The sequence below is a fragment of the Hemiscyllium ocellatum genome, chromosome 4 (assembly GCF_020745735.1).
Source record: "Hemiscyllium ocellatum isolate sHemOce1 chromosome 4, sHemOce1.pat.X.cur, whole genome shotgun sequence".
In the NCBI taxonomy this organism is placed as follows: Eukaryota; Metazoa; Chordata; class Chondrichthyes; order Orectolobiformes; family Hemiscylliidae; genus Hemiscyllium; species Hemiscyllium ocellatum.
In genome coordinates, this window is record NC_083404.1 from 22,918,131 (window position 1) to 22,939,256 (window position 21,126).

At 38.7% G+C, this 21,126-nt stretch overlaps 1 protein-coding gene across 1 annotated transcript in view; it reads right to left on the minus strand.

Annotated features, from left to right (window-relative positions):
• csmd3b (CUB and Sushi multiple domains 3b) overlaps positions 1–21,126 on the minus strand; it is a 1,941,594-nt gene that overhangs the window by 38,905 nt on the left and 1,881,563 nt on the right. The window contains exons 58-61 of the mRNA XM_060823982.1: positions 7,580–7,756; positions 6,391–6,570; positions 4,744–4,917; positions 489–662 (exon numbers count right to left, since the gene is read on the minus strand). Coding sequence (XP_060679965.1) covers positions 489–662; positions 4,744–4,917; positions 6,391–6,570; positions 7,580–7,756 — 705 coding nt within the window. The remainder of the gene's footprint in view (positions 1–488; positions 663–4,743; positions 4,918–6,390; positions 6,571–7,579; positions 7,757–21,126) is intronic.

Sequence of the window (21,126 nt, forward strand, 5' to 3'; positions counted from 1 at the left end):
CTGACACTACTGCCTTTTAGGTGGCTACTTGCTTTGCCAACAGCAGTTCAACAATCAGTAATAGCAAAACGAGCAAATGATAAGACAGGACAGTGGAAGGCAAGTATTCCCATTCCTTATGACTCCCCAGGAATTTAAACATTTTTGAAAGCATCTTAACCCTTGTTGGCAGTCATGTGGAGCCAAATTCTGAGTAGACAGAGTGTGAGCTCTGTGTATCATAAATATATTTTCCAGACAGAATCTTCCCAGCAAGTGTTAAAGTCCCAGTGAACACATATGTCAATTAAAATAAAAGTATCACTTAACAACTTCAACAATGGTTTGAAATTCTACTCTAACTGCACATCTTTAAAATTGCATCAGATTACACACAAGACAAAAAATGAATTCAGCATAAATCTGACTTATATGTATATTTTGAAAGATTTAAGCAAAGCTGAAGTGTCATTTATGTTACAGAATATGGCATGGTTTTCTCTCCCTACCTATGCAGCGAGGTTGTGAGCCACTCCATGATCCATCAGCTTGACAAATCCTGGTGCTTGAACCTACCAGGATCAAAGGGGGGTTGCAGCTAAATGAGACCTCTGATTGGTAAATGAAGCTTTTTCCCTCTCTTCTTCCTTGTGCTGGAACGCCAGGGTCTCCACAAAACTTTGCTGTGAAAAACACAAGGAGTAAAAGGTGATTCATTCATTGAAGTTGACTTTTTTTGCAAGTAAATACCAACATGGTCATGCTAAAAGATGAGTGACTTAACAAACAATCCAGGTCTTTTTCAATATATAATTTCAGCTACATCACACTACACTTTTGCTATAAATTCTGTGTCTTACAATCTTATTCTCCTCAACCACCTGATGAAGGACCAGCGCTCCGAAAGCTAGTGCTTCCAAATAAACCTGCTGGACACTAACCTGGTGTTGTGTGATCTTTAATTTTGGAAATTTATATGCATCTATTTGAATTTTTGCATCCCTTTGGAGTTCAAATAGAACCCAAGTCTGCCATCTAATCATATTTGCTAAAATCTATTTGAATTAATCAACGTGAATGTGGTATATGTGTGGAATTCTCTACCCAGGGTGGGAGGTAAATAGATTTTTGAAATATTGGGGAGTTGAGGCCTATAATAAGCTGGCATGATGGAGGCCAAGTGCAGATCAGCAATGTTCTTGTTGAATGGAGGGACAGGCCAGAGCAGCCAAATGACTTACTCCTACTCATATTTCTCATGTTGTTATTTTCATATAACAGCAGTTTATTCAAGTCACATTAATTAGAATCAACAAACCTAATGCAAAATATTTTTAGGATTCTGTATTAATGTCAGTGTTATGAAATTAACTTGAAGGGTTGAAAGAGCTAGCAAGATTGCTTACTATATCTTACCAAATGCACCTAAGTAATGACCAAGCCTACCCCTTGGTATCCCTCACATCAAATTCTCCATTCACTATTCCCAGAAAAAAAAACTAGCCACACAGCAGATATCCACAGAAAGACAATCAACTTTTGTACGCTTACCAAATTTAACAAGTCATTGTGCACCCCTGCGAGCACTGTCAGTCAACAGTTGCCCTGCATAGTTCCTGACATTTGCCCCAGATGTGCTGACCGGGGAAAATTAGTGGTCTGCCTTGCAGGCAGGGATTTGGAGCTCTTGCTGGATGTGGTGATGTAGACTTGGGATGACTTTATTACTCAGGATCAGCAGTGGAGGCCACAACACCAGACTACCCAGGCTGGTCCAAGGTTTCCACCCAGGTTGGTGCTTATCTCAGCCTCATGGAAGAATGCTTTGCAATGTAAGATGAAAGCCAATGTCTTTCTCCATTTTGCCAGTGCAAATGCCACCATCTTCTTTCTGATACCTCACCCTCACTTTATGTCTGTTACTGTACCCACCTCCCAACAAGGCTCATGCTCTACCACTCTCGCTATTGTCTACAACTAAATGCTACTTTAATGTGATCACTTTTTCTTAGATCTTTGTTCTGAGATAATGTATTAAACGTGCTTCATTACATATTATGGGGAGGCAGTGGTATAGTGGTAATGTCCCTGGACTACCAATCCATAAACTCAAGCTAATTCTCTGGTGACGTGCGTTTGAACCCCAAAATAGCAGGTGGTGGAATTCAAACATAATAAAAACCTGGAAGTAGAAGGTTACTCATGATAACCCTGCAAACACTGTCAATATTGAGATTCCATGAAGAAATCATAAATCACGATCAGATCCATAACTTAGATTAGATTAGATTAGCCTTACAGTGTGGAAACAGGCCCTTCGGCCCAACAAGTCCACACCGACCCGCCAAAGCGCAACCCACCCATACCCCTACATTTATCCCTTACCTAACACTACGGGCAATTTAGCTTGGCCAATTCACCTGACCCGCACATCTTTGGACTGTGGGAGGAAACCGGAGCACCCGGAGGAAACCCACGCAGACACGGGGAGAACGTGCAAACTCCACACAGTCAGTCGCCTGAGTCGGGAATTGAACCCGGGTCTACAGGCGCTGTGAGGCAGCAGTGCTAACCACTGTGCCACCGTGCCGCCCACTAACGTATTTTTCCAGGCAGTATTTTGCAGAAACTGTTTTCAATACAGTCTATGATTTCTTCCTTATGGCTACATCTGTCAATTTGACTTTTCCAATCAATATGAAGATTAAAGTCACTCATGATTAATGTGTTGCCTATTTGACATGCTATCAATACCTCTGGGCTTGTCCTCAGTTCTACAATACAGATGCTGTTAGAGGGGCTATAGATTATTCAAACTAGTGTCTTCTTCAACTTTCCATTTTTTACCACTATCCAATGAATTTTACATCATCCAATCCAAGATCATTTCTGGCTATTGTACTCATTCCATTTCATACTAACAAAGCTTCCCCACCACCCTCTCCCTCAGTTGCATCCTCCTTCCCACTGTGCCATGCTTTTGAACATGGTGAAATCATCTGAAAAACCTTCCTATTTCTGCCTTATGACAAGTGATGAGGTGGCCCCAACTTTGAACAAATCCATCCTGGTTCTCCTTGAGTAAACCATACATTTCCAAATGAAAACTCACTTACCCCATTTGGATTTCTAGCAACTTCCTCATTGGCCACATTCGGTTGCTTGGCCTGTGCTTTCCTGGTTTATTCCTCCCCTTTTCTTCTAACATTAGCAATCATCAAATCATCCAGCACTACCTCTGTATATTGAGGATTTAATGATTGTGACCAATGCACCTGCGATTTCTACCTGCACTTCATTCAGCAACGGACATTCGTTCCTTCTGGAATAGGTGACCTATCAACTTTCAGTAATGATCACCTTTTCCCTCAAATTTCTCGATCTTTTCTCAATCTATCCATAGCTTCACACACTTCATTGTGAAGACAGATACAAACTACTCATGTAATTCTTTTGTCATTTCTTCTGCCTTTACATGAAAATTTCAACCTGGGCCCAAACTTTTTGAGGTGCTCAAATAATTTCATTTTACCTGGCTATAATCGTTTTTTTTTTAAATTCAGGTGTCTTGTGCTCTCGATTTTACAGTGTTTCTCCATTTTCTTCTTTTCACCCCATAAGTCAATAACTTTCTAGAGAATGTTTACAGGTCATTTTTTTCCATTTTACCTATCATCTTAAATTTGCCCATCAATGGATTTGGAATTTTTCGGCAATTTATTTATCTGCATGCACATGATCATTTTTTTTGAAACCTTCAGCTGAAGGGTTGTTAAATAATATCCCCGGATTCACTTGTTTTAGATGTCCTGTAATTTCAGTAATTTCCTACTCTGTTGCTGGGTGGGGCAGCCTTTATTTCCTATTGATAGTTGCTCTTGAGAAGGTAGTGCTGAGCTGCTTTCTCAAACTAAGTTATAGACCAAGCTCGTGAATGTGGGAATTTAGAAAGATGCAAAATGGGCAAATGTTTTGCTTTGTTCTACAAACAATTCAAATTTCAAACAATAAATAAATAAAGAAACAGGAATAACCTACCATTGCTATTGGATAAAATGCTTGATGTTTCAAAGTAAATACAAGATTCAAAGTGAAGACTAATGAACCTAAAGGATCCATTTGATATGACCATCAAAACTAATGTCATTTGCAAAATATCATGTAAGAACTATAAAAAACACTACATTGGACAAACTAGCAGGAAACCTGCCACCAGAATACATGAACACCAACTAGCCATCAAAAGACACAACCCACTATCACTAGTTTCCATACATTTAGGCAAAGAAGAGCACCACTTTGACTGGAACAGCACACACATCCTAGGACAGGCGAAACAAAGACATGCATGGGAATTCTTATAGGCATGACATTCTAATCAGAACTCCATCAATAAACACATCTACCTTCCCTTGGGAAAAAGAAACTGGAAATGACATCACTCACCTAAAGAAACCAAAACCTATAAACAGAGAGGCAGCACCAGCACTTCACCAGAGACTCATAATGATGATATTACCTAATCATGGTGACAAAACGTGTGAAAACAAACCTTCCAGCTCAGGAGGCTAACTTACATACTTATCATTAACCTGAGCTACAAAACTTCTCAAAAATTGCTGAATACAAGCTTGTATAGTCTTGTTTTCCTTTGACATTTCATTAACTATAAATGTTAGAATAAACTATATGACCAACAACTACACAAGCAAATTATTATGTGCGAAATTTATCATCCTCACTGGTTACCTATTGTCTACTTACGCAAACACTGAGGGACTTCTCCCATCCATGTTCCATTTCCCACACAGCTTAGAATTGCAGGAAAGGACAATTCATATCCTGGAGAACAGCTGTAGCTAATGCTCGATCCCCAGTCAAAGTTTGTTCCTTCCATTTTCCCATTCGAAATCTGTGGTGGTGCTAAACACACCACAGCTGCGGCAAAAATGAATTGCATCAAACACAAGCTCATCACATCTGCTAATGTACTGAAAATCTGTTAATGGACCTGAATATCTTTATGTGGAAATGCATTTCTTAAGCACTCAATTGTATTAACATATCAACATGTCACAGCATATTCTTGAATTTTCTGCCTGCCCAAAGGCATACCTGACCCATGGTACCATGACCTGAAGCACAGAGAGAACAGGAATCACATCTCAAACTGTTGGCACTAATGTGATTGACCCGCAAAGAGTCTGAGGTGCTGCAGTAATGTATGCTTTACATACATGTTGCAGCCTGGAGCAAGTGGTTGTGATGTTAAAGGCTACAATTCCTTTCCATCATTGACTGATTTGGAATCACTCCCACTCTTACCACCTGCCACCAGCATATATTAGAAGGATTGCAAGTTCATACTCAACTGCTTGAATGTGTTATGCACTCACATTCCTTGACTTTCAAATCTCAAAGTGGAACTTCAAGCAGTAGCTCGATGGCCCATTGGCAGGGATGTTTCCCAATGTGCCACAAGACCTCTTCACTGGTGCATAACATTGAATAAAATACAAGAAGACCTCCTTTGAATATCTGGTGTCTCAAGTATTTTAATTTCATTGACTATAAGGTCCCTCGAAAATATATTATTAATGAAGTTGAATCATTATCAGTTCACAAAAAGTGCCTAAATGATGTTATTTACAAAAAGTTGTGAAGATTTAGACACGTAATTTCATGGGACTGAATTTTCAAACTTGGGCCAAAAGCCAGAAATGAGAATTAGTTATGGTATGTTTTAGCGCACTCTATGCAATCTACAAAGCTTCAGCCAGCAAAAGGCCCGATCATGGGCTTACTGTTCATTCCCTGACAGCAGATAAGATCCCTTTGCTGGACTCTCTCCGGCACTCAGGAATTGTGATTGGCTGAGATGGGAGGTGCCAGTTTGAACACAGAAACCGTGGGGTACAAGGCCAGGTAAGTTGGTTAATTTCTAAAAGGTTACAGCTGCCTGGTCATGATCCCCTGGTCATTGGCTGCTGTGGCTGGGGTTTGAGTCCCTTGTTTGAGCTTCTGTGACTCTACTTTCACCATCAGCCAACCACATTGATCCAAACATAATTCAGGTAATACTGCATTGCTGATTTGAAGATGAATCATTGCAGGAATGGCACCGTAGTAGGCTCTATAATTAGCATTAGTTGGCCTTTTCTGACTCCGAGCTTGAACACTTACCACTGAAGTTGGTACATGGACAGAGCGGTGATGTCACAAACCCCGGCATGATAATTTATAAGCCTACATACATCCCCAATCCCAAGCTGACCCACAGTTAGCACTTTTAATTGTCTCATCTTTGAAAGAAATTGAATTTGGCAGCATGTTATCAAATCGTTTTTCAAAACAGTGCATTTTGATCAATCATAAGTCAAAGAATTGATGCATTTGGCACAATATTCTTACCTTTACACAGTGGTGTTGAGCCACTCCAAGTGCCATTGCCATAGCAGGTACGGACCCTGGAGTTCTCAGAGCCCATTGTGTAACCTGGCTGGCACATTTGCGTCACATTTTGTCCGACTGTGAAATCATCCCCTAGTCTTATCCCATTCGCTGGTACCCCAGGATCTCCACAAGTGATGACTATGAAAGACCAGATTTGACATTATAGTGTGAAAGGAAGAGAATTGAAACACAGAAACAAATGCAAGTAGCTTTTTTTAGAACTCCATTTCTCATGAAGAAGAGATTGTTGCATGAAATAACATATAATGCTCACAGAGATAGCAAAACTAAACTGGCGGAGTTTCTTTGAGATTTTTGAAAGCTTTGTATCATCTACCATGTTACCTCCTGTTTCTGAGATAATTTTAGTTCCAATTTGCTAAATTGCCCTGGATGCCATGGTATCTAGTTTGCCATGCAACACTTTGTCAATAATCTTACTGAAGTCAATGTAGATTACATCAATTTCACCGCTCCCACCTTCACACCTAGTCACCACCTCAAAACCCAATTAAACCTGCAAGACATGATAAATCCTAACAAGACTCTGCTGACTATCTTCAATTAATCCTTGTCTCTCCAAGTGGATATTAATTCTGTCCCTCAGAAAATTTTCCAAATGTTTCCCTCCCCTGATGTTAGTCTCCTTGGCTGATGGCTCCATGATTTATTCCTACATCCTTCTTGAATAATGGTACCAGATTAGCTATCCTCCGGTCTTCTGTTCCCTTTCTTGTGTCCACAGGATACTTGAAAATTAATGCCAGCACCCCGTAGTCTTCTTCCTTATCTCCAACAGTAGCCTGGAATACATATTATCTGGGCCTGATAATTTATCCAGTTATATGCATGCTAAAGTAACCTCCTTCTCAATTGTAATTTTGTCAAGTGTATATATTATGGTCAAAGGCCAAACCAAACAGAGAATAAATAGTTTAACATTAAAATCATCTGTTAATAAATGTGAATAAATAGTCATATACCTAAATACTATTATTGGAGTCAGTGACATTTTAAAATGACTTAATCACATAAATTTACATTTATGCCTGAAATTTGAACTGTCACAGAATGAAAGCAACTTTACAATGGACAAAACTATTCCCTATTGCTAAAAAAATGATAATTCCAGCAGTCATTGACTTACTTGTACAATTCGGTGCACTGCCTGACCATGTTCCATTTACTGTGCATTGTCTTGTAGCTGAGCCAGAGAGTAAGTACCCTTCCAGACACGAATATGTTATAGAGTTGGAATACAATGTGCCATCTATGCGATAAACCCTTCCATTAGCCGGCGTTCCAGGATTGTCACATTTGACAGCTGTATAAACATTGGTGGAAAGAATACAGGTAAAGTTATAATTTGGAGATCTATTCTTCCAAAGTGAATTTATTAACATTAATGTAATTAATAATAAATAAGTTTTGGCCAATAGTTAGTGAATGCATTGAATGTAATTTCAGTGTCAGTTTTGACTGTAGTCTGGCAATGTTTCTTCATGAATGTGCTGGAAATATTCCAAAGGCAATATTAAATTAAACAGCGTAGGTCGTTAGTAAAAGTGAAACAAATGTTATCCATGATTATCTAGCTGCTGAACAGTCTACATTGACTAACTGAATAAAGTTACCACACAAAATCTAGGATGTCGATCTTCAGTTCTGATCTACATTCAGGATATTGTATGAATACTCAGACTGTTTCTTCATTTGCAATATTTATGTATTAGATTATACTTGAAGAGAGCTCTTTTTAATCAAAATTCAGAATATTTTACAGCCTTAATAAAGCATTGAAGCAAAAGTATAAATCTCTTATTTCTCAAAATATAAAAGATCACAAAGTAAAATTCCAAAGGAAATCTTTAAAATGTTCATCATGTAAATTGTGCATTTGACATTCCCACATATAGAGTTATCGAAATATACTGCATGGAAGCATACCCTTCAGACCAGATATTCTAGATAAATCTAATTCCATTTGCCAGCATTTGATCCATATCCCTGTAAACCCTTTCGACTCATAGACCCATCCAGTTGCCTTTTAAATATTGTAATTTTACCAGCCTTCACCACTTCCTCTGGCAGCTCATTCCAGACATGCAGTACCCTCTGCAGAAAAGAAATGCTCCTAATGTTTCTTTTAAATCTTTCCCCTCTCACCCTAAACCTTTGCCTTCTAGGTTTAGATTACCCCACCCTGGGGAAAAGACCTTGTCTATTCACCCTATTTATGCCCCTCATGATTTTAGAAATCTCTATAAGGTCATGCTTCAGCCTCCGATGCTCTAAGGAAAATAACCTCAGTCTATTCAGTTTCTCCCGAAAGCTCAAATTCTGTAACCCTGACAATATTCTTGTAAATCTTTACTGTATCTTTTCAAGTTTCACAAAAGCCTTCAATAACAGAGACACCAGATTTGCATGCAGTAATCCAGTAGTGTTCGAACCAATGTCCTATACAGCTGTAATATGACCTCCCAACCCAGATACTCAATGCACTGATGAATAAAGGCAAGCATACCAAATGCCTTCTTCACTGTCCTGTCTACCTGTGACACCACTTTCAAGGAACTATGAACCGGCACTATGACTTAATAAATGACTAAAATAAAGAAGTTTCATGAAAAATTCAATAACACTTGCTTTGAATTTGTGCTTTTAAATCTTTCACACTAATTACTGACTAGCATTTTAATCTCTCTTTCAAGGAGCACTTCTGAATGCATCTACCATTGTAATTTGCAAGTCATATTAGCTTTGTCCATCATAGTCAGAAAGTGTCCCAAAGTTAACTGCTGAATATCCGCAAAGTCATAATTAACTATTTTTATAAACATCATCCCAAACTTTGTTAAGTTATTTCTTTTGCTCAGATAAGTGGATACATAGAAAACAATCAAATCACTTATTACTACATTGTAAAATTTTAATCAATGTAGACATTTGTATCTATTGTAATGTCTGAAGTATATCGAAGCTCATTATTTTAGACACAAACTATTTCAAAAGCTAATTGTCTGATTGAAATTAATCATCTCAATTCTGTAACTATTTATCACCTTCACTACTTGGGTGAACAGTCGGCTCAGTCACCCAACTTGACTGAGAATAACTAGAAGTTAGTCGCAGGTAAATAGGATAGTGAAGAAGGCATTTGGTATGCTTTCTTTTATTGGTCAGAGTATTGAGTACAGGAATTGGGAGGTCATGTTGCAGCCGTACAGGACATTGGTTAGGCCATTGTTGGAATATTGTATGCAATTCAGGTCTTCTTCCTATCAGAAGGATGTTGTGAAACTTGAAAGGGTTCAGAAAAGACTTACAAGGATTTTGCGAGGGTTGGAGGATTTGAGTTCTAGAGAGAGGCTGAACAGGCTGGGGCTGTTTTCCCTGGAGCGTTGGAGGCTGAGGGGTGACCTTATAGAGGTTCCCAAAGTTATGAGGGGCATGGATAGGGTAAATAGACAAAGTCTTTTCCCTGGGATGGGGGAGTGCAGAACTAGAGGACATAGGTTTAGGGTGAGAGGGGAAAGATATAAAAAAGACCTACGGGGCAACTTTTTAATGCAGAGGGTGGTACGTGTATGGAATGAGCTGCCAGAAGATGTGGTGGAGGCTGGTACAATTGTAACATTTAAGAGGCATTTGGATGAGTATATGAATAGGAAGGGTTTGGAGGGGTATGGGCCAGGTGCTGGCAAGTGGGACTAGATTGGGTTGGGATATCTGGTCAGCATGAACGGGTTGGACCGAAGGATCTGTTTCCATATGGTACATCTCTATGACTCAATAACTCTCTAAAACGTAAACGTGATTTTGGATGGAATTTTGGTTAGAATGGTAGAGGAATTATGCCACAGAATATTTTAGAAGATTTATCAGACAAAGCAAGCAAAGAAGTGACAATAGAGATTCAGGAAGGCATTGCATCAAATTAAATATTTGCATGTTAGCTGCTAAAGCTGAATCATTGTAGACTGAAGTCAAGACAGTAAAAGTGAAACAGATCTGTTGTGGGCCCTTGCTTTCAACGTGATACTTATATCTGATAAGTCAATACTTAAGTCCATAGAATCATCGAACCTCTACATTTTGGAAAGAGACCATTCAGCTCATTGAGTCATCCAAAGAGTCCTTCACTCAGACCCAGCTCCCTACCCTAGCCCTTTAACCCCGGAATTACCATGGCTAATTCACCTTGCCTCCACATTCCTTTCACTACGGACAATTCAGAATGGCCAACCCACCTAACATGCACATCTTTGGAATGTGAGTGGAAACCAGAGCACCTGATGGAAATTCACACGGTGAGGACGTGCAAACTCCTCACAGTCACCCAAGGATGGAATTGAACCATGTATTCTTGGCACTGTGTAGTAGCAGTGTTAGCCATATATGTTATATCCCATAAGTTAAGAGCTAGATGTGAATACCATAATACTAAAGTTTCAACAAAGTCATTATAACTCCTGATATATATAAATATACACACACACACATATTTTGCCATCACAGACACTTCAGAATCTGGACAAAAAGTATGTTGTTTAGTTATACAACAGTAGTGTCATGCTTCCAGTTGCACCAATTAACATAGAGACTGAGGTTTTTTTATGCACTTGGTTCACATGCCATGATAAAATGTTGATACCAGCTGAGTGATATTACACAAAAATTATGTTTAAGTTTTTACAAACTTCAAGTCAGCAGGAGAGGTATTAAGAAACAACACCTTGACAATGAAGAAGGTGATGAAGGGCTTATGCCCGAAACGTCGAATTTCCTATTCCTTGGATGCTGCCTAACCTGCTGTGCTTTAGCCAGCAACACATTTTCAGCAATGAAGAAGGTATGACAAGATTTAAAAAAAAAACCTTGAAGGATTTCAATTGCATGGTTATTAATTGGGGAAACACAGTAAAAAAAAGAACCATCAAAGTTTTTAAAAATGGCAAAATTTGGTTCCCTCACTTAGTTCACAGAGATACCAGTGCAATGAGTTGCTATACTGGATCAAACCTTAATAGTGATCTATTATAGATGCAAAAACAGAAAGAGAATAGGTTATCAGAACGTGATGTAGTTAAGAAAAGAAACAGAGAAGTTGGACTGAGATTGATTTTGTTAGTCACAGAGGTATTGTAGATGGTGGCCGTTCTTTGTTCAAGAAAGCCATTGCAGGGAACTACAAGATCACAAGATGGAAATTTATTTAACATTGACGAGAATAAAAAGCTCAGAAGAGACAGAAGAATCAATGACAAAGTAATATCGATCAGGGACACCTTGCAGATAAGTTAGGCCTGTTGATGAATCGACAAGTTCAAACATTAATTAGTCTGGTGAAATATGTCAGATCAGAAAAAAATGAAACAAAATGAGAAACCCCAAGGTGTACAACACTTAAGTGAGGAACAAGAGGATGGCCAGAGTGAGGATAGGGCTGATCAAGAATAAAGGAGGGACCTTGTGCCTAGAGTTGGAGGTGGTAGGGGAGGACCTTAATGAGTATTTTGTTTCAGTATTCGCTACAGAAAGGGACATTGTTGTTTGTGAGGACAGCGTGAACCAGGCTGATATGCTCAAACAGGCTGATGCTAAGAAAGAGGATGGGCTGGAAATTTTGAAAACATAAGGACAGATAAATCCACTGGACCAGATGGGATATACCCAAGGTTACTATGGGAAACAAGGGAAGAGATTTCTGTGCCTTTGACAATGATCTTTGCATCCTCTCTGTCCACTGGTGCAGTATTAGATTATTGCAGGGTGGTAAATTATATTCCCTTGTTCAAGAAAGTGTAGTAGGGATAACCCTGGGAATTGTACACCAGTCAGTATTATGTGAGTGGTGGGCAAATTAGTGGAGAGGATATATCATTATTTGGAAAAGCATAATGTTATTAGAGATAGAATGGCTTTGAGAGGGACAGGTCACACCTCAAAAGCCTTATTGAATTATTTGAGGACGTGTCGAGACACATTGATGTATGTAGAACAGAGGATGTGGTACATATGGATTTTACCAAGGCGTTTGATAAGGTTCACCATTCAGAAAGTAAGGCGGCATGGGATACAGGAAAATTTGGTTGTCTGGATACAGAATTGACTGGACCATAGAAGATAGAGGGTGGTAGTAGATGGAATGTCAGCCTGGACCTCGGTGAACAGTGGTGTTCAGCAGGGTTCTGTTCTAGGACCTTTGTTCATTGTGATTGTTATAAATGACTTGGATGAGGAAGGGTGGGCTAGTATGTTTTCCGATGACATGAAGGTTGGTGGAGTTGTGGATCATGTGGACAGCTATCGTAGGTTGCAATGGGTCAATAGACAATAGACAATAGGTGCAGGAGTAGGCCATTCAGCCCTTCGAGCCTGCACCGCCATTCAATATGATCATAGCTGATCATTCCTAATCAGTATATGCTCCCTGCCTTATCTCCATAACCCTTGATTCCACTATCCTTGAGTCATTGACAGGATGCAGAGCTGGGTTGAGAGGGGTCACATGGAGTCCAACCTGGAAAAGTGTGAAGTGATTCTTTTTGAAAGATTGAATTTGAATGCAGATTACAGGGTTAAAGGCAGGATTCTTGGCAGTGTGGAGTAACAGAAGGATCTTGGGTCCACGTCCATAGTTCTCTTAAAGTTGCCACCCAAGTTGATTGGTTTGTTAAGAAGGCATATGGTGTATTGGCTTTCATTAGCAGGGGGATTGAGTTTAATAACTGCAAAGTTATACTGCAGCTCTTTAAAGCCTTGGTTAGACCTCATTTGGAATATTGTGTTCAGTTTTGGTTGCCTCATTACAGGAAGGATGTGGAAGCTTTGGAGAGGGTGCAGAGGAGATTTATCAGCTTGCTGCCTGGACTGGAGGGCATATCTTACGAAGAAAGGTTGAAGATGCTCGGGCTTTTCTTACTGGAGCAAAGAAGGATGAGAGGTGACTTGTTAGAGGTGTACAAGGTGATGAGAAGGATAAATACAGCAGATAGCCAGAGACATTTTTCCAGGGCTGAAATGGCTATCATGAGGGGGTATAATTTTAAGGTGATTGGAGGAAGGTTTAGGGGCAGTGTCAGAGGTAGGTTCTTTACACAGAGAGTGGTGGGTGCGTGGAGTGCATTGCCTGCGGTGGTAGTAGATTTTGATCCATTAGGGACACTTAAGCGATTCTTGGGTAGACACATGGATGATTGTAAAATGAAGGGTAAGTAGTTAAGTTTGATCTTTGAGTAGACTAAAAGGTTGGTACAACATTAAGGGCTGAAGGGCCTGTATTGTGCTATACTGTTCTATGACCTATAAACTGCTAGAAAAACACATCAGTTTTGGCAGCATCTGTCGTGAGGACGCCAAACTAACATGTCAGGTCCCATCTTCAGAATAGTCACTGCACCTGAAATGTTAACTTTGCTTTCTTTCCACAGATGCTGCCAGACCTGTTGAGTTTTTTCTTAGCAATTTCTGATTTTATTTTTGATTTACAGCATCTGCAGTTCTTTTTTTAAGAGCAAAAAGAAGTTTACATTAAGACACGCATACCACAGATCATCAGATCATTAAAAGAAGATCTGTTAATAAGGAGATTTAATCTGAAAAGAGTGCATAAGAAATGTTAGATGCATGGGAAACTTTAACCAGCCATAAATAAACTGAGAAAATCTCAATGTTAACATTGAAGTTTGGTAATTGCAATACATCATCATTACATGCTTCAAGAGGGTCAGATAAAGCAGTGCTCAAATCTGACCTGGTGCTTATCACATGCTTAGATAGGAGACAAGAAATTGAAATTTGCAGCATACTCCCAGGAGAACTGTAACCACAGAATGATCAAGTTCAGCTTGATTTAGGAATCAGTTGTACCAAGTAGCAAGAGGTCAGCAGGCGTCTAAGGGATATAGTGGATATTTCCAATTTCCACTTCTAATGGGCAAAACATCAGTGGAGTATGAATTTGTAAAGGATACCAGTGAATGCTGTGATGAAAAGCGAATCATGGACAAATAATTAAATAATGTAAAAACTCCACAAATTTGTCAAAGAAGTGAAATACATTGGGCAAAACAATGTTAGATAGGCTAGACAATAAATTAGGACATAATATATCAGGTTGATTTTTCAGCAGATGTACCAAGAAAAATGTTTTAGAAGATTTATATTTCTCGCCATCATTCATCCCGCCTAACATATTGTACATTTCTCACATTTTCTGTCTGATTTTCAGATTTCCAGAATTTGCAGCTTTTTCTTCTCACTAAACCGCAAATAAAAGGGTTCTCAAGCAAAGATTAAGATCCAATTAACATGTGCTATGTTAATCATGCAACAACGATTTAATTCGAACAACCTAATAATGTCATAAAATCTTTAGCAATTCAGTTCATAGAACTTTAGATCAGTGTGCAGTGAAGATTCTATCAGTCAGGTTGCTCATGCACTCACAGATCAATGACTCCAGTGACTTGTACTGTGTGATCGTGCAAAAATCATAAAAAAAAGCATTCCTCTAATTTCCAGTTGGCAGAAAGCAGATAATGATTATTCAGGACTTTGTTGTAAATACAGACAATGAAATGTGCTCACCTAGCAAATCCTAACAGTTTTAAACTGTATCTTAAGCTCAAGTTCAATATGATCTGTAATATTTTTAAATTCTTATGATAAGACGAACTCAAAGCCCTCAAAAAGCACTTTCCTCATCTACCAGGTGGATACTATAATGCTAACAATGGTCCCATCTTCAGGGACAATTCACCAGTAGCTTTCAGGAATTCAACTGAAATGAGTTCAACAGTCCAACCATGGAGGCAGCTCGGATTGCTAATTAGAAAGAGTTTGTACTTTGTGCCCCCTGACACCAAAACCAACCCCTACCCCAACATGCGAGATGCTAAGAATCAACACACCCAAATCTTTACTTATCTGTCGGTCAGCTCACATACTTGCCATCTAAATTTTTTAATCTTCAGATGTTTGTGCATTACTCACAGCTGATAAATTCATGAAATACATTACATTCAAAACAATATTTATTTTTTGTGAGTAAGCGCAGCAACAATGCTGTGAAACAAAGAATGTTTTAAGCTAGATAGACAAGTACAATAACACAGTTTTAACAGTTGAAGTGATTTTCACAGTGTGGAAGATGATAGTTTGGTACCATAATGTGCTTCCAGAACTGTGAGATATGTGAATTGACATTACAATCCCAGTCTACAAGCCATTCAAATTGCATTTCACAGCTTGTTATGCATGTGGAAAGAGATACGAGATCCGTTTACTGGATATTTCAAGCGAAGGTCACATACTTAGCGCAAGCAAATAGGAATGGTGGCAGAAGAAAACCAGCTGCTTCGTCATGCCTGTACTATATTCAGGATGTTGGAACATTATGCACAGACACCCTGAACCTGCATGTTAGTTCTGGTAGAGGCAAAATGGCTCATCTCATAATGAACATGAAACTGCAAAATTTCTCTTTGGTTGTTGGGTGTTCAAAAGCACTCCAAATAATAGAAACTTCTATATACGTGCTTAATAGAAATTATTTTATTAGATCTTGAGTACATTGAACAAACTCTTATCATGTTGCCACATAATACATACTGGAAAGGGGTATTTAATATTAGAATGATCAATTCATTCAGTTGCAGTTTTACTTCATCTAGTTGGAGAAGACTGTAGGAATGGGGACCTTTCCCAAATTATGAAAGTTCGTTCCAAACAAATTATAATTAATTATGCAAAAGTGAGGATTGCAGATGCTGGAGATCAGAGTCAAGAGTAGAGTGGTGCTGGAAAAGAACAGCAGCATCCAAGGAGCCGGAGAATCGATGTTTCGGACAAAAACCATTGATCATTATGTTCTTTGTGAGGGTTTGGTGAAACTTGCTCTACTTGATGGATAGCTTAAAATTGATGGAGCATTATTGGGTAGAAAATATGGAGTGTATGGAACTCTCTGCCAGATTCATGGATCTGTATTCCTCCCAATAAAACTGTACAGCATAATTATATCGAGCATTACATGCTTAATTATCCAGAAGACTTTTGGTGCAATGATTAGTGCTTAGTTTCACTGAATTATATCTCAAGGATGACAGCATTTTAAAGTAAAGAACTTTAATTTAGAAGTGCCACCAATAATTCTTATTAGCATGGGAATCTCATGTGACATTTATTCAGTTTATAAGGATTTTTAATAGCTTATGCATGCATACTGGAAGGCAATTTGTTTGAATCTATTTGAAAATAGACTGTTTTGACCCAGTTTCTTGTTACACAGATTCTTTGGATTGGTCGTTTGTGGTGTCAGTTGATGTAATGAAACTATCCATACTGGTTAAATTTGTAGTATTAATTTTGAGATTGGGAGAGTTAGGTCTGATTGTGTTTAAACTAAAGATAAAGCTGAGAATAGGTGATTCAAATAAAATGTTGGATGAAGCTCTAGTAGCTATTCATTGGTATCTTTTATCTCTGTTCCTGCATTGTGATAGCTTCCTCCCCAACTATTAAAAAGGTTTTCCTCTTTGTATCGCATTACAACAAATCTAGAGAGTTCCCTCATGGTTATGTTGCATCTTTCAATGCTATCTAAGAAGTCTCTGTTTTAAGAAGTTGATTGTTTGCAAAAAAAAAAGTCGCGTGCTCAGACTTCTAAAAGATACAACAAGCTGAATTTTAAGCAATATCCTTTGTTCCTTAGCAGCCAACCAGACACCCAACTTGTTACAAGAGAAAAGCTTCTAAAAATGCCAGGAAATCAGGCAGACACGAGATCGTTTAACTTATGCTATCGCATATGCATATAGGCGAAATTAGGGCATTCCAGTTAAATTTTTCACCAGTGTCTTTGTTTGGAGCATCCTGTTGTTGGGGAATGGATGAGTGTGAACAAACTCTACTGTTCTCTCTTCCTGCCTTGCAACCTTCAGAGACAAGTGATGAATTAATTTGGCTTGGAAAAGTGGGCATCCCATCACTGGCATGATATGCCAATTTTTAAAAAAGTTTATCAATTCTTACAGCTTGGAGTGATCCTAACACACATAAATTTGGGATCAAAGTTACTTTCAGAGTCACAAGTAATATAATGTGTGGCCTGGCTTCAGGCTTGGAGTTAGTTGCTTCCAAAAATGACTGGGATCTGAAGCATCCCATTGAAGCAGAAGTGGCGGGAATATTACTTCTTACTTCTTGCGAGTTAAGATGTCATGCCTACTCTACTTGAAACTTACTCTTCTTTGCTTCATAGCTGTGCCTTCTCCCCTCCTGCTTGATGTTCTGTCACATCCACCAATACAACCACAATAAAGATGAAACAGCACAAGAACATTGTCGACACTTTATGCAAAATCCCCTGAGCAGAAGTTGTCTTTCATCTCCAAATACTTATTTGTCGTGAAGTTTGCAACCATCAAAACAGCCAGTCAACCTGAATTACAAGCACTAACCAGATAATGAGCGAAATGGAACTGTTAGTGCTGCCCATGGCTAAAGCACCATGAAATGGCTGAAAGTGGTTCTCAGTTGATACAACATGGGTGATGATTTTTAGCTGAAACAGAGACTTGCACAGTCTGCTGTTTCAAGCCAATCTATAAGCTAGAGTAATTAGATGCTTTTATAATGGGAGTAAATGCAAGGTAACTAGACAAAGATAACAGGCCTCTGTGAAATGTACGCAAAAGGCTCTGTTACACAGAAACAGTCGTAGATGTTTGTTTGGAGTACCATAATGGACCTACGTACAGCACCATAATATGTGATGTAGCAAAACATAGCCTGTATAGCCATGTAATGTATTCTATAAGAAACTAATATAACAAAGTGTAGCACCCTATTAAATATTAAAATAGAGTTTTAAATATATAGCCATTATGGGATATAACAATATTGCTATGAAAGTTCATTCTAAGGCAAATTGAAGAGACCCCTCTTATCAACAAGGGAGTGCTGTCTGGAATGTGTTTGAATAAGAGGCATTGTAAAGACCAATGATAATTGATTAGGGGGACTGGTAAACACCATGAGTTGGCATTAAAACTGTCCATACACTGTTCACATAGGCACTAACCTGATTGGATGTGTATTACAGAATCCTTACAGTGTGAAAAGAAACCATTTGACCCATCGAGTCTGCATCGATCTTCTGAAAAGCATCCCATCCCAACCCAGACCCCTATCCTATCCCTGTAACCTTGCATTTACCATGGCTAATTTACCTAGGCTATGCATTGCGAAACACTGCGGACAATTTAGCATGGCCAATCTACCTATAGATAGTCAATTAAAAATACAGTTGGTTTGTAACAGCCAAAGTTGGGCTAAAAGCAAATGTATATGTTTCCCATTGTTCAATGGAGTAGTTTCTTCTGACCGATGTAAAACAATAAGTGCGTTGATGCTAAAAGTGGACCTGGGTGTCAAGTGATTAATTTCGTCATTCCTGTCCAACACAACAGAAGATCTCTTGGGCCTGACATCATTTAAAATTTGTGAGTATGATTTGCAATGGGTGGATTGAATGAGCATAAAGTCACATTTGACAAGTGTGTTCACACAGCCATTAAAATCTGTATTTGCTTATTCATTCAGCCATTCAGGTGCAGACCAAGATAACAAGAATGTGACTGACCTGTGCTGATGTTGTTGGGGTACACTTTCTAGTGTATGTCAAGGAAGAAATTTGCCAACACTGATTCCAGGTGCTAATATTATTATTAACCTTGCAAAATTAGTCATTATGGGTTAAAATTCTATTTTTCAACTTATTTTCCCTTGGGGAAAAAATTTCAAGGGATCATGAATCAGGCAGGCATGGATCATCCATTGAATTATAACTTCAGGCCAACTTATTCGTTTTCAGATCTTGTCTACTGAAGGAAATCAAGTGGTAAAGCAAGTTGCTAGAATTTTGTCAGTTAGCAAGAAATTAAATAACGGCTCACTAATGTCAGGAAGTATGAGCCAGGAATCTATTGTGACCCTGGGATCTCACTCAGAGAATCAATGTCAGAATCACCACTCAGAACAGACGAAACATGACCATTTTAAAAATGAATATTAATGATACAAATATGGATAGCACCTGACTATATGTGATTGGTAACGAAAGATGTTTTGTACTAAAGTAATTGAGGCTGTTAATTCATTACACGTTCAAAGGTTGCTCCAGTAATGCTGAGAGCAAATATTGAAAACTGCGCTTAGCTTTTGACTTCTGTTCCATCAGGCAACATATCATCTTGATATTGTTCTGCAGAAAATGCACAAAATGAAATGTGCAGAAGTGAAAGTGCTTGCAATGGAAACTCTGGCATAATTCGACTGGTTAGAAAAAACGCATTCAAAGTACAATCAATACTCTGCCTAATTGCAGTTCAAATTTAAGCAGAGCACAAATTTAGTAGGAGAAGTGCTATTTAGTGTTATATTTAATTAGGCATTAGTAATGGGTCAGAGGTAAAATTCTAGCTGCGACAGCAAAACATTATAGGTTCAAAATTCACCATGGAGACTTGAGAACATGTCAAGGTGACCATAATGATGCAGGTGGATGGCAATGCTGCGCAGTTAAGGTAAGAACATAATAAATAACACCAATTGATACGGTTGTTGCTGATCTTCAGCTTCAAGACCATTTTCTTGTCTGTTTGCCATATCCTTTGATTCTCTGAGACACTAGAAGTCTGATTATCTTTACCTTAATTACATTCCGAAGCACCCATAATACTCAAAGGCAAAAAATGTTAAAGATTCAAAATCCTCTTAGTCAACATATTTCTCCGCACCTTAATGCTAAACGATCAGCCTTTTAATTCTCAGTCTAGTTGGTGAAACATCCCATTGTCTACCCGATCAAGCTCCTTCAGAATCTTACACATCTCACTGTGATTACCTTTCATTCTTCTCATTTCCAAAAAAAAAGACCCACATTAGTCAGTCTGCTATCAAAGAATAAAAGCTTTTCATTCTAGAGACCAAAATAAAAGCCTTTCTGCACTGTCCAATGCAAGTATCTACTTCCTTACATTAATATTCCAGGTATGGCCTCAGAACATCACAGCTGAATTGAAGTAATATTTCTTTGTTCTTATGTTCCAATTCCCTTGCAAGAAAAGCCAACATGTAAATTTCCTTCCTAATGGCTTGCAGTAGTTGCATGAAGAAGGCTATCTCAGAGTATAATGGGACCTTATTCACATGGGCCAATAGGCCGAGAAGTGGCAAATAGAGTTTAATTTAGATAAATGTGAGGTGTTGCATCTTTGTAAGGCAAACCAGGGCAAGACCTATACGTGTAATGGTAGGGTCCTGGGGAGTGTTGCCGAACAAACAGACCTAGAGGTGCAGATGCATAGTTCCTTGAAAGAGGAGTCATAGATGGACCAGGTGGTGAAGAATGGCATGCTTGCCTTTTTTGGTCCGTGCTTGAATGTAGGAATTGGGACATCACATTTTGGCTCTACAGGACATTGATGATGGCACTCTCAGAATATTGCATTCAACTCTGAACTCCATGCTGTAGGAAAGATATTTTCAAACCTGAAAGGGTTGAGAAAATATTAACAAGGATGTTATTGGAATTGAAGAGTTTGAGCTTTGATGAGGGATTGAATAGGCTGGGCCTTTCTTCCCTAAAGCATTGGAGGCTGTTGAGTGACCTTATAGAGTTTT